The sequence below is a fragment of the Hippocampus comes genome, unplaced genomic scaffold, assembly GCF_001891065.2.
Source record: "Hippocampus comes isolate QL1 unplaced genomic scaffold, H_comes_QL1_v1.1 scaffold458, whole genome shotgun sequence".
In the NCBI taxonomy this organism is placed as follows: Eukaryota; Metazoa; Chordata; class Actinopteri; order Syngnathiformes; family Syngnathidae; genus Hippocampus; species Hippocampus comes.
Window position 1 is genome coordinate 463,389 of NW_017805628.1, and position 13,909 is coordinate 477,297.

General features: G+C 44.1%; 1 protein-coding gene across 4 annotated transcripts in view; it reads right to left on the minus strand.

The window, feature by feature from the left end:
* The window catches only part of tbc1d16 (TBC1 domain family, member 16), a 52,076-nt gene that overhangs the window by 13,755 nt on the left and 24,412 nt on the right, over positions 1 to 13,909 (minus strand). For 3 of the 4 annotated variants that reach the window (XM_019881513.1, XM_019881512.1, XM_019881511.1), the window contains one exon: positions 9,142 to 13,062. The exons of the other annotated variant lie outside the window; for it this stretch is intronic. In XM_019881513.1, coding sequence (XP_019737072.1) covers positions 12,805 to 13,062 — 258 coding nt within the window. In that variant the 3' untranslated portion in view covers positions 9,142 to 12,804. Of the gene's footprint in view, positions 1 to 9,141; positions 13,063 to 13,909 lie in introns of those variants that run through there. 4 annotated transcript variants of the gene reach the window in all.

Consider the following 13,909-nt stretch of genomic DNA (forward strand, 5'->3'; position numbering starts at 1 on the left):
AGGATGCGCACAACATTGTGCAGCAATCCATTTGGAATGACATGAAGGCGTTGAAGATGACATCATTTTGAACACTGTGTCGGGATTCCAAACTTGAAATCATCTGAGAGACTGTTTACATGATTCAGGAAAGGTGCTGCTGTTTTTATGGGCAACCGATGCGTTTTCCTAATGTTTTTTTTCTTTCTATGAGCTCACAAGATAGTTATTCTCAACTTATTTTAAACACTTTAGATTGGCTGATGATAACAGACAAAGTTGGGACAGACTCACGGTATGGATTCATGGAAAAATTCTGAAATTGATCATATTTGGACATACATACTTTGCAGATTTTTATCTACGACGATGGATTGATCTTAACTTGTTAAAAACAAATTAAAAGGTGAGCAATGTCTGTTTGCGGCACTTAGAAGAAAAAGTTTGGACACCTTTGAATTAGACTGTGCAGGTATACCTAATGAATTGTCAAGTGTATTTATGTGGCGACTTCTGAACCTTACAGCAGCTTGAAGAAAGAAAAAAAAAAGAACAAACTTTCACAAGCTATATTGAGAAAAAAGAAAGAATTCAGCCATTGGAGCTCGGCAGCAGACTGCCATTGATCGGCGCACGGCCGCTTTGAGAGCCGACTATCGACTACTGTGCGATCAATAGTCGCTGATTACTGCCTGGATTAAGCAGCAAACCTGAGTGATGTTTTTGGCAACAAAGATCTTCCAAATGTAAGTGCTTTGACTCACTCCCCCCCACATTTGCTCTCACATGGGCCCACCCAAGCTATAATGTACAAATGCATCACCACGGCGCGTAGATGGCCTCTCTAATGAGGGCTGGCAGTTTGCAGCTGCACGCTTGCACCCCCGGAGGCATTTGTCACTTATGTTGCTTTTCCACTGCACAGTAGCAGCTCCTTGGGGCCCCACTGTTGTCTGCTTGGAAACTAGTACCTGGGGAAAGTGGCGAATCCACAAAGCAGCGAACGCATCAGTGGAGATGAGAGCACAACAGCGGAGGAGGATGAGGGTCTCCTGTATTTACCTGTCGGCATGCGGCTGCCTAAATTATCCAAAGGGGACACTTTGGACAGCTAGAGAACAGGCACTTGCAGCAAAAAAACAAACAAACAAACACTTGCATTATATACATACATTATATAGATAGATCGATAGGTCGATCGATCGATAGGTAGATCGATAGGTAGATAAAATATAGGACAATTACACTGATATCGAACTGCAGAGTCATTCAGGTCTATTAAATTGAGCGCGGCTAGCCCGCTAGTAGTACTCAAGTTAATAGATGCAAATGACTCAACACACTTTGATGCCGACAGCCCGACACAGTTGCCGTTCCTACCGATCACTTTTTGATGAACAAGGCTTTCGTAAGTGTGTCGTTTTAGCTGGCAAAAAGGCTACCGTGCTTCTGATGTCACTTTATCTCATAGAGCAAAATTTATGGAGCGATTTATCAACATTTTCACACTGTTTCTAGGGAGGAAAATAGTATACGTACTGCGATGCACAGGACGCAGAAATTGTTGTTTAACCGGTTGGCTGTTTGTTATTAAGTGGAAATGTATGGGGGGGGGGGTGTCTTCTGTATCCTAAATCAAGCAACAAAAAAAAAAAATCATGTAGAAACACATACTTGCTTGCATAAAAGTAAACTCACCTTTCCCACTTTAAGAGGGCATTACAAGTAGGCTAAAAAAAAAAAACAGATCAAAAACAACAGCTCAAATATAGTCGGGGGGACACGGTCCAATCGAAATAACCCTGCTGAGGAGGACGCCATAGACATCAGGTATCAACCTATGTCGAAGAACAGAAACATTATTTGGCCACGGAGCACAAGTGATTCCTCGTGCCCTCTTCTGCGTGTCCATATTTGGCACACAGACGCTCGGCATCCCTCACTTGGGGTCGAGGAAAAAGTCCGGCCTCTAATCCACTGAGCTGCTCAGAGAAAACGTGCTGATTTTGCCCTTTTTCCAATCGACTCCCCCCCCCCACTCCTCCCCCATCTCCGTCCTTAATCCACCCGGCTGCAGGTCTGGGGGAATAATCCTGGATTAGGAGGTCCTCCCCACAGCGCGGGCTATACGTACGGGTGCCCCGCCGTCGTAGTTGACGGTGCCTGAGGCGGCGCATTATTCATACAGCGAGAGGACACAAGGGCCCATCCAAAAAGAGGCAAACGGTGCGTGATTAGGCTGGAACGAGCGCGTCTTGTCGCCCTGAGGGGAGCTGCGGAGGCACATAATGCTAAAGAGGGATAATACTAGGCGGCCCTGCTGATATTACACATGGTTTTTATAGGAGCTCCTCAGAGAGGCACTTTGTTTGCACGCGATATACTCTAATTGGTGTAACCTTCTTATTGTTTTCATCAGAACCTTTGTGTGGGTGCGTGCACGCGCGTGTTCCCACCAGAAAACAAAAACAATTGTTGACATCGCCATAAATATGCGGCAAAATATAAGCGATGTTTGAATTTGTGTTTTATATGCGGCACTCATTAATGTGATCTTATGAATAATTCATGTTCAAATTTTACATTGCATGTTTTTTTTTGAGTGCTTGGGATAGCTGACGAAATGAGACTCCAAATCCACTCAACACTACAAAACATGACATCACTACATTTAGAAATTCAAACACATTTTGCCTCAACAATACTACAGTATATTAACTCCACAAGACATCCAAGTTAAACAGTAAATAAACCATAAAACAATATGTTTTTACCATATCACTAAATCTAACCAGGAAATCACTCAATGTAACAATTTTTGAGACCAAAACATTACATTTAAACGGAACATCAGTATATTCACAATACAAAATAGTAAATTTGACAGGAAATCACCATATTGACCATGCAAAAATACTACATTAAACAAAACACTATATCAATTGTAAAATCACAGCACTTAACCACAAGACACATAAGAAAGCCACACTGAACAAAGCATTAAATCTTACACTTAAGCATTAAAACCACAATTGTTAACAAGAGCAGTTCAGTTACTCACAAAACACTTGATCTATTTGCCTAAAAACACTGTAGGCAACACGTCAGTTCAATGTAAAAAGACATTTAGCAAATAGAACACAACAAAACTATAGAAACACGACATTCAAAACCAAACTATTTTTCCCACAATGAAAACACTGTATTCAGCATGAAAACTATTTCACCCAAATCCACAAACTATTCTACTTGACACTTTAAATCCCAAATGAAGTCGCCCGAAACGCTAGATTATATGATAAAATACTTCATTGCACCTTAAAAATATCACTGTTTGCTCTGAAAAAAACTAAATGGAATCATCATTTCACCCCCAACCCGCCCAACCCCCCCCCCAAAAAAAACTATGTAAAACAAGCAACAACAAAAAAACGTCTTCCCTCGCAAAGATTCCGAGATAAGGCAAAGTTTTGTTTGTGTGCAAGGCGAAGCTTTTTTAAATGCGCTTTTATGCACTTCCGGTTCAATTTGGCAACTGTAGCCGTTAGCGTGTTTGAGAGATGTCAGTACGCTTCAGATATCTTTGTCTTATTTGGAAACCGTGATTAAGATCAAGATTTTATGTCTTTGTATTTCAAGCCAAATTCAATTAAAGTCGCGTGAAAACACTCCATCTTTGTTGCTTTCATTTTACAGCGGACGATGACCCGGAAGTACATAAACGCTACCACGTTACCTTCGGGGTTCCGTAGAACATGACGTTAGCCTGTAAAAAAACAAAACAAAAACAAAAAACTAGTTACGATATACAATTACATTTTGTACTAAGTTCGAGTAATGAAAAGTCTCCACAAAATGACACATTTCACACGAGTAAATGTTAACGGAAGCTTTTAGGACTGCACTGTCATTCAATGTAATACTCGTTGTCAATCAATACATGAACTGTGACTTTTCTATTAATGGCTCTACATACGTACATTGAAAGCGATTACCATCACGATCTGTCCAGAAATCAATAAATGTATGATGACTGACACTTAATCTGTAGGAGTATTAAGAAACTGTTTGGAGGCAGGGCTGATCTCACGCACACGCACGCACATGTTTATTTACCTTGCTGGCCGCGGGGGAGTCGAAGTTGCGTCAGAGCTCAACGTCCCAGAGGCGTGCTAAGGCCCAGCAGGGGGACTTCATGTGTCACCGCATCTTTGGCAACCTCACGACAACACCCTTGTCATGATGACTCACAACCTAAAAAAGATGACTTGAGCAACAATACACACACACACACACGCGCACACTAAAAAAAAACGACTCTTCAGGCTTCCCCATATGCAAGGGCATTACAGAAAGTATAGTGGTGTCTTAAATTACAAATGTAATTTATCCTGTGACCATGCTTGTAACGCAAAACAATTTCCCAATTAAAAGGAATCCAAATGCCGTTGATCCATTGCAGCTCCACACGATGTTTCTTTTGGTGTGTGTGTTTCCTGGCCACCAGGGGGCGGTATACAGACAGACGTTTATGACGGCAACGGTCACAACTGACTGTTGCAGTAGTATTAGCGGGTCTATGGAGTTTTGCATTGTCTGTTAGCATTAAGCTAGCGCCAGCTAAACCAAAATAAAGTTGGTTGTTTTACACACACGCAACCTTTAATTCTATAGATTTTTATTTTCAAAGAATTGTTCATTATCTGTCAAACTGTTGCCTGCTGTCAAGTAAAGTGAGTTTGCTGCCAAAAGGAAAAAAAAAATGGTCAGGGCTAGCTCAATAGCATGGGCAAGTATCACTCTCAGGTATCAGTATTGGGTTGATATCGGCCTTATTTTGATTTGAATGAAACTAACATGGTCATTTTTGGAATGTGGGAGGAAGTGGGGGTGCCTGGTGGACTCGCTAGCCAGTCACTGTCTTTAAAAGCCAAAGACCAGGTGCAAAACCTTAGGGTGCTGATTGGCCCAGACTGGAATTTAAGCTGTCATATCAACACAAACACGAAGATTACAGCTGAAAAAACCCCATCTCCAAACTGAAGTCTTGCATGCTCCAAGCAAAACAGAAGAAGCTTAGCCATGCTTTTATCTTCAGGAGACTTGATTACGATCATCATTACGTTCTGACCGGACTCCCTCAAAAGAGCATCAAACAGCTGCAGCTCATTCAGAACGCTGCAGCTTGGGTTCTTACCACCAGAACTAAGAGATCAGAATGCTTTATTCCAGTCCTAAAGGGTTTAAACCTGGCGCCCGGTCAGCTGGAGAATAGATTTTAAAATGATGCTACAGGTCTTTAAAAATCATTGAATGGCTTCGGTCCCGAATACATCAAACAAATGCTAATTGCTTTCACATAAACACTTTTTAAGGCACACTCTCTCATTCGCACGCACGCACGCACGCACGCACGCACGCACACACACACACACACACACACACACACACACACACACACACACACGCGCGCTCATTCGCTCACACAGATGCACACGCTCTCCCTCCCTTGCACAATATTGCAAAGTTAATGTGGCACATAACACCTGGAGATGTGTTGAGAGCAACGGCAACCCATGGGCCTTGACACACACACACACACACACACACACACACACACACACACACACACACACATACATACATACATACATACGCACGCCCACATCTTCACTCAGCACCCCCTCTTGCCTGGAGCTGTTGCATTGTGTGGCGAAAAAAAAAAAAAAAAGCCTGATTACCATTTGCATGACTTGGTGATGCAGCGCGTACGAGCCTCCTAACCGTGGACCGAAGCGGCGTAGACAAGCTATTGTCATGATAAAAGGCCAAGTCAATCAATTTCGCATCAGACGTCTATTTTCGGGGTACATGATTGTGGTGGAGCTAACGCATATCTCCCGCCATACGTGATCATCACTTTGCATGGAGTGAAATGTCTGTCGGAAAAGGACAACTGTGCTTGAGACTGGGGAGGAATTGATGTCAAGATTGCATGAAAGCCTCGAGATCAATTTCAAGACAACTTGGGACAGATTGAATGAGGCGATTTTTCATCCATTCATATTGAGACGAACAATTTGCAAATTCAAATAAAAAGGCCACATAGATAAGGATTAGAAATGCCATTTTGAATCTGATGAAATGCAGCAACACCACACTTTGAGGCAAATTAGTCGACAAGTATGTCTATGTATAGCGTTCTATACCGATCCCCTCCACCAGTTCCATCAATTGTTTTTGCAATAATAAAATATCCAAATATTTTTTCCCATTTTAAGGTTTTAAATATGGCAAAGGAATATAAACCATTTAAAATAATTTATATAAACACAGCAGTATTTTCGTGTGAATTAAATTCATTGAATAAAATCTGGTACTGTTGTCTTCGCTTTACATTATAAAAGCAATGCTGCAATGAGCATGCCAGACCAGTTGTTGGCGACGACACACACTGAACGCGCTTTAACCTGAAAACTGTGTTTCCTTAATGCTTTAGCCGACAGCTGCACATTCGCAGTTCGGCACCCGTGGATTTGCATATTTGCTGATTTTTTTTCTAAAAAAAATTTCCCAATTTGGGTATTTTTCCTTTTTTCTGGGATTTTTTTCCCCTCGTACTTCCTAAAATAAAATAAAAAACATGAATGAAGGGGCCAGTACGCCTCTCAGCCTGTAACCCTGAAAGGCTCATTAACAAATCCGGAGGGTGCATAGCAGTAGAGCGAAGGAAAGAGAGAAGCCAACACCCCCCACCCCCCCATCTCTATAAAAGAACCCAGCCGGACATCCATCCTAATGGGCCCAAGCTCATTCGCAGCCCGGCCGGCTGCAGGTGGAGAAGCCGAGGCGCGTAATTGCTCATTAGAGGGCGACAGGCTGGGGTTGTTGCGCACGCTGGCCCTGTGACAGGCAAGGGAGAGCGTGACATTTGATGGGCGGTGGCACGCAATTGAGAGAATCGACGGTGGGAGTGTGGGAGGGGTGTGAGGCCACAACATTAGGCACACCTGTGCAAACAAGGGGCGCAAAGGGTCAGCACAGCTTTTGGGTAGAGGATGTAGACTGCCACGTTGGAGCTCGGACAAGTTTCGGCATCTCATACATGCACAGAGTATGTGTATGATTTTTTTTTTTTTTTTTTTTAAATGTGTGTCACGATAGTTACCATAAAGCGTGCATCACAATAGACAAGATGACATAGTTCAGGAAGTGAATGGTGAACACCATGTAAAAAAAAGTCACTGATGATCAACTCAAGCCATGCAGTGAGTTAGCGTTGCTCACTGCATTTTTCAAAGTTGCTGTATATTAATGATTACTTTGCCATTAAAAACAATTTTGTAGTCTTGTCAGTGCAAACATATTAGCTTAAAAATCTACTCTGGTGGTTCTTTGCACTAAAATCTTGGTTTTGCGGAGTTGGGTCAGAAACTGGTGTTTTTGGTTCAACTGCTGATTACACTGGTCAAGAAATATTTACAATGTTTTTTTTTTTTTTTTTTTAGTCAGAGATCCAAGTACCTTCTAGATCAGGGGTGGCCAACCAGTCAGAGGCTAAGAGCCTTTTTTTTTTTACTGTGTTACTGCAAAGAGCCACATACACATGGGCATCTCATCCTCGCATGCGCACACACACACACACACACACACACACACACACACACACACACACACACACACACACAAACGCACCCACACACACACACGCGCACGCACGCACGTGGGTGCCCACCATGCACTCACGCACATATGCACGCATGCCATGATGAGCAACAGCCAGAACGGCCTGAACATGAACGAAACCTAAAGACACAAACACACATATCCCCCCCCCCCACTCACGGTCGATTTGGGGCCAGTCTGCTGGCTCTTGGCCAATTGGGATCGACGTATTGGGCACCCCTGCCATAAAAATATAAACAGAGGTAATTCGCTGACTAGCTAAGCACTAGAGGTAATTAGCTTATTAGCTTAGCGTTTAGCACCATTGTTTGCGCATGAGAGGGGATGCAGTCATCTGACTCGTTGCCCTCTGTGTCAATCAAGTAACGGTATTGATGATAGGCTGACGTAGTACGGTCTGTGTATTTAGTGCCGTTGTTTGAATGGCATTGCCACCGGCAAGGCGTTTTCGACACTTGTCGTGTGAAAGCCCAGGACCCGCATTCAACCAGCCAAAGAGCCGCATGCGGCTCGCGAGCCGCGGATTGGCCACCACTGTTCTAGATTTTGTTTTTTGTGTGTGTTGATTCAGATTTTTTTTCTTTATCGAGTGTATCAAGTTTGCTGTTGACCAGTGTTATTAAAGAAAGAGGTTAAAACACCTCTTTTCTCATGTGGCTCAGCAGGCTCAAGCAAGTGCAGCTGTGTTTTAATGTCGCAGCCTTTACGCGTGTGTGTGTGTGTGTGTGTGTGTGTGTGCGCGTGTTTGTTTTAGATGACGCAAAGCCGGCAAAAACGAGGTCAAGGATATGACTTCATAATAGGTGGCGTGTTATTCATTTCCATCCATACTGTCATTTTGTCTTTATCTCATTCTGCTGAGCATTAGTCCTCAGAGGGCCTATCAATCGGGGGGCTAATGGCTCGTAATTGCCTGCAGACGGCTGCGAACATCACAAGCGGCGAGCTGCTAGGGGAAAGGCGATGGGGGTGAGGGAGCGGGAGCGGGAGGGGGAGTCCTGCACGGGGTCTCCCGCACAGGCCCATAATCACACGTACAGTAGAAAATTGCTTACGATAGATTAAGCCACCTCCGGGGCGACGTTGGGGTGCGGGTTCAAGCCATTTCCGACTCATTTTGCCTCGGGAAGCTTTTCGAGCGACGCCATGCATGCATTAATGTGATTCCCACGGAGAGACGGGTTCAAACGGAAAGTAAGAAATGACTGAGACGATCCTGCGACGCACGTTCGCACAATGGCGGCAAAGGGGATGTTCCTCCCGGAGACGAAAATCAATCAATCACGCACGCGAGCGTTTCTGCTTATCGATACGATCCTTGTCGATTTGAATTGAGTGAAGGAACGATACAATCGACAGAATGTATGCTACCGTTGATAATGCGCAGGATGTTTAAATTCTGCATAAAGAACACATTCCCCACTCAAGTGTCACGTGGTGATTTATTTTCATTTGGTTCAATAAAAGTCAAGGACGTGAAGGCAGAGCTATACTCATTTATTTCGTTGTGTAAATGAATACCAAGAAAAGGCTCAAGTGACGTAACACAACACTGAGGTCTTGTTTGGACTTTCACCCCTTTAAATAGAGGCACTCATTCAGAGACAGCCGGTGGAGCGCACACATACGCGCGCACGCACACGCAGTTTGATGACCCCCCCCCCCCGCCTGATGGTTTCATCGAATGCGGGCTAAATGTTTAGGTTGAAAGTTGCAGCAGTTGGAAATTCCCCGTCAGCATCTTGGATTCGACTGGCATGATCGTCACTGACAAAGCTGACATGAACAATCCCTGAAGGTTTGAAAAGATTAGGTAGTAAGAGGGCTTATGATTAACATGACCTTCAACTTGACCTCAAGCAAACTCCGCAATTCTTTTAAGCGAAGAGGGTTTGGTCTTTTTTTTCTTATTTAGATTACAGATCAATGATGTCAAAGAGAACCAAAATCAAATTAAGAATTGGTCCAAAGAGTTTAAATTCACCCATTTAAATGCAGCCATCTTGTCAAATAATCAATAAAAATAAATACTGCTTAAAGGGGTAGATTGTCTTTTCTGAAACTAAGGTGGAATAACAAAAAAATAATCATAATAATAAATTGCTGAACAGGCATATTTATCATACCTTGATTTTTAACTGTTGGTACATTCCAATTAATAAAACTGATCACATTTAGTGCCATAGAATCACTCGATTGTGAAGAAGTCATGCAAAAATGAGCTGTTGTGATTTGGGGTAGATTCCCATGATTTCAACATTTGGGAAAAAAAAAAGACAAGCCCCAATAAACTAAACAAAGCCTTTTTTATGTTGCACACCCCCTGGAGGACACTGGTGCCTCACACCCCCTTTTTGAGAAAAAAAAATCTGCTAAAAAGCTCTTGGTTTTCTTCCAGATGTTTTAAAAGGTCACTCCAGTTTACACGCGCGCACACAATAAAGAGTTCGGAGTCTGTTAAGCGCGAGTGAAGCGAGCAAATATTTGGACGGAATGGCAGCAAGACACCGACTGTCGCTTAAGGTGAAGAGGAAGCAGATGGGGGTGGCGGGGGGAGAGCGGGGTGATTTTTGTTGATAATTTGAGCCTTCAACGTCTCTTTTCTTGGTTGGCACAATTTTTATTTTTTGCTCTCTTTGGCTGCTGTGTAGCTCACTTATTTTTTTGGCTTCATAGCACCGTTTCCACCAAGCAGTACGTAAGATTCCCATTGTCAGAAAAGATTGTTGTTACAAAGATTTTTTTTTAATTATTATTTTTTGCGGATACCATCGGAACATCCGAGTTGTTTTCATCGACGACGACAAACGTACGTGATTCGCAGATAGACACCTATTTACTCGTTGCCTGTATCGTGTAAACTTTTAGACATGCGTTGCTTGATTATTATCACTGGCGTTACAGAACAGCAATTTTCTTTTTTTTTTTTTATAGATTAAACGTGATAGATTACTTGCGTATCGTGTCCATATTGAAGAAGCTGATGAAAAATTGTGGCGCTCTCCAGCATTGAAGGTGGCCATCTCGGCTCTAGTCACTGCCCACGGTCAGATTGAGTCATGTTTGAGTGAATGTCAAAAACGGAGGCGAATGCAGCATTTCACACCTGGTGCTCTTCCCTCCATATACAAAAGCAAAAGAAACCCAATTGTCCGGATACTTCATAGTTAAAAGGGGAAGTCAACCCCCAAATATTCTTGACAGCAATGTGTTTGTGGAATAAGTTAAGCGACAAAATCCACACGTTTTTGTTGTTGTTTTTTTAGCCATCCCAAGGGGTAAAAACGACCTCGCTCTTGCTCAGGTAACGTCCAATCAGGGGCTCACCTCTTTTCTGAAGCTGAGCCACGATCGGTCATTACCTGAGCAAATGGAATTTTCGACTTATTGATGCTAAAAATGTGACTAAAACCTTGGTGAATTTTCAGTGAGCAAAACTATCCCACATGGAGATGACTAAAACGTGACTTATAAGCACCCGAAAATTAAAATGGCTGCCACAAACACCACTGCAAACCATTCAGTTGGTCTCATTATATCTAACTATTAACGGAACTTTCCGAAAGTCATTCAAACGTCCATTCCGATTGAAAACTCAGGCCGAAGCGAACCTGCCGCTTGGTGGAAATGCAGCTCGTGGCATCATCAAGGGGAACTAAACGGGTGACTTGAGCGCACCCCCAGCTCACTTCCGCCTACCCTGGAAGCATCGCGACGGAACAACAAAGTTCAGCAAACGTGTTCACGCTTTCCTCTGCTTTGTGGCTGTGTCCGTTAAAGATAGGCAGGCATAGTTGTGTGCTCGACATGCAAGGATATAGAATATTGCGAAATACATGAAATACCTACACCGGCACTTCCTGTGTGGAGTTTGGATGCCATCCATCCATCCATTCATTCATTTTCTGGGCCGCCTATTCTTATTAGGTTCAAGGTGGAGCTGGAGACTATCCAGGAATGTGAATTTGGGCAGGAGGCTTGCAGGTTGCCACCATGTCACGGCGCATAAACACACACGCAGTCGTCAAATTGCATGCAAGACGTGGCAAGTCCAGTCAGCAAATGGGGCTGAGGAAGCCTTGCAAAAATTAACTTCATTCTTGCCCACTTCCTCTTTTTGTGGCAACTTCCTTAACAATCGCGCGATGGTTTTATGGTTGAATAAAAGTTAGAGGGTACACAATGCACTCCACGTGGAGCCTCAAAACCCGAAACGGGTCACAGTTTTGTTTTTTTTACAGAACGTGAGCATAATAGTTTTTCAGCATGCTGTCAAGATATCAATAAAAATAGTAATGCGCTTTCTGAAAACGACGTTTTTTTTCCCCTTCATGCTTGTGTAAATTCATCAAGGTCACGGCCATTTGCAAAAGTTGAATGGAGACAACTGCACTCGGTTGAAATTGTTGTGTTTGTTTGTCTGAAAACATTAAATGTGGCTATTAGGCGAACGATTTGCTTTTATTGTCCTGTTGACTAATCATTGACTTCGTAAAGATTTGCTTCAGTTGACTATTTATTGTGAAGATGATTTTTTTTTTTTTTGTCAACTCAAACTTTAGCCCAATGAAGCTCCAACTCTTTCTAATGAGGGCAAGTGGTATAGAAAATGGACGGATGGATTTGGATCCAGAGAAAATGGAAATCACCCTAGAAGGCGCACGAGGGGTTCCTGTTCAAAAATATTTCTCTTCTACTAAAGATATGCACACAGAGTTGAAGACAAATGCGTCTTTGTCAGGATGCGAGCCCGTTTAAAAGTTCACTCGCTCTGAATGAATTCGATTCCCAGTGTACAGTTTTGACCCGCGCCGGTCAGAGTCTGCAGGAATCCGTGGCGGTTCGCCGCCGACCCCGCTTCAACCCCGTGCGACCCACATAAAGCTCATGGAAGAGTGCCAAGGCAGAGGCAGAGGCAGAGGCGCGCTGCAACATGAGGTCACGGCGGGCTGCCAGAATGGCTGCCCATTGTCCGCTGCGCTTCAAAAGGGGAAAGAGAGGCTTCGCCGACCTCGGGTCTCGTGTGACGCCGCGCCACATGAAAGACTCTGGTGCCAAATGTCCTCAGCGAGATGTCGACTCCAGAAAAAAAGTCCAGGGATCCCGGCCGGCCCGGACGATGCAAGACGTGGCTCTTCCTCAGGACTGTTTCCTGAAGGTGAAAATATCCCGGGATTTGGCGCCTCTTGAGGGCGAGCAGGACGGCGCGGGCGAGGAGGGCAGCGGCGTGGACGTGCCCCCGTAAGGGCAGCACCGCGAGTCCGGGTGCTCGCCCGAACACTCCACGGCGGGAATGTAGCGGCTATCCCACATGCCCGGCCCGCACAGTTTACACAAGTCATGGAGGCTGCAAGGGATTCTGGGTAGGAGGCGGAATTGGTACAAGAGGCTGCGCGCCTGGAGGGAGGAAGGGGTGGAAACAAGATCAACCCGGAGAGCTTTGAAGCAGTGGATGCAAAGCAGCTTGTTGCGCATTTTCATAACACACGGCTTTTAATATAATCAATGACCTTGAGGTGAACAAATCTTCAAGGTCATTCTGCTCGTTGGCGATGGGGGAAAAAAAAAAAAACAGTGATTCAAATGGGAAATAAACAAGAGCAGAACATGGGCCGCATGCTAACGCGATGGCTGCTGCATCCATAAACATGAGGACGCAGGCGGCGGCACACTCGCTCCACATAAATCCTCGCTGCTCGCCCGCCGCACCACAACAAGGCCAGTAAACACGTCGCAGCCCGTGTGGGGCAGCTTGGGGAGCGCTGCGACAAAGTGCCACAACGCGACACTCCCTTCATGTCAAATGGCAACATTGAGGAAAACGGACTTGAAAACCATCCAGATGAGCAAATTGACTTGGAATTAGACAGACAGTGTTTTGGATGTTGCCACGGCAACCCCCGATCACCTATTTTAGTCGTCAGTGAGTCAGGACCGCCTTCAGTTTTTATTTTGGAGTTGACGCTAAGCTGATGATAGGCAAGCCAACGGCTATTCATGGATGGTGCCATCCCTTTTTTTTTTTTCCTCTTCAGTTGTCAATTTGATGCCACATCGCGGCCTCGCAGACAGTTGGAGCTTGGAAAATTCTCAACATCACAAATGCAGAGTCACACCCGGTGACAGTATATGTTAGTGGAATATAATTTTTAAAAAAATTCCACATGGTTGAATGCTTTGCAATACAGTGATCCCTCGCTATTTCGCGGTTCGTTTATCGTGGATTTTTTCAAACATTCATAAA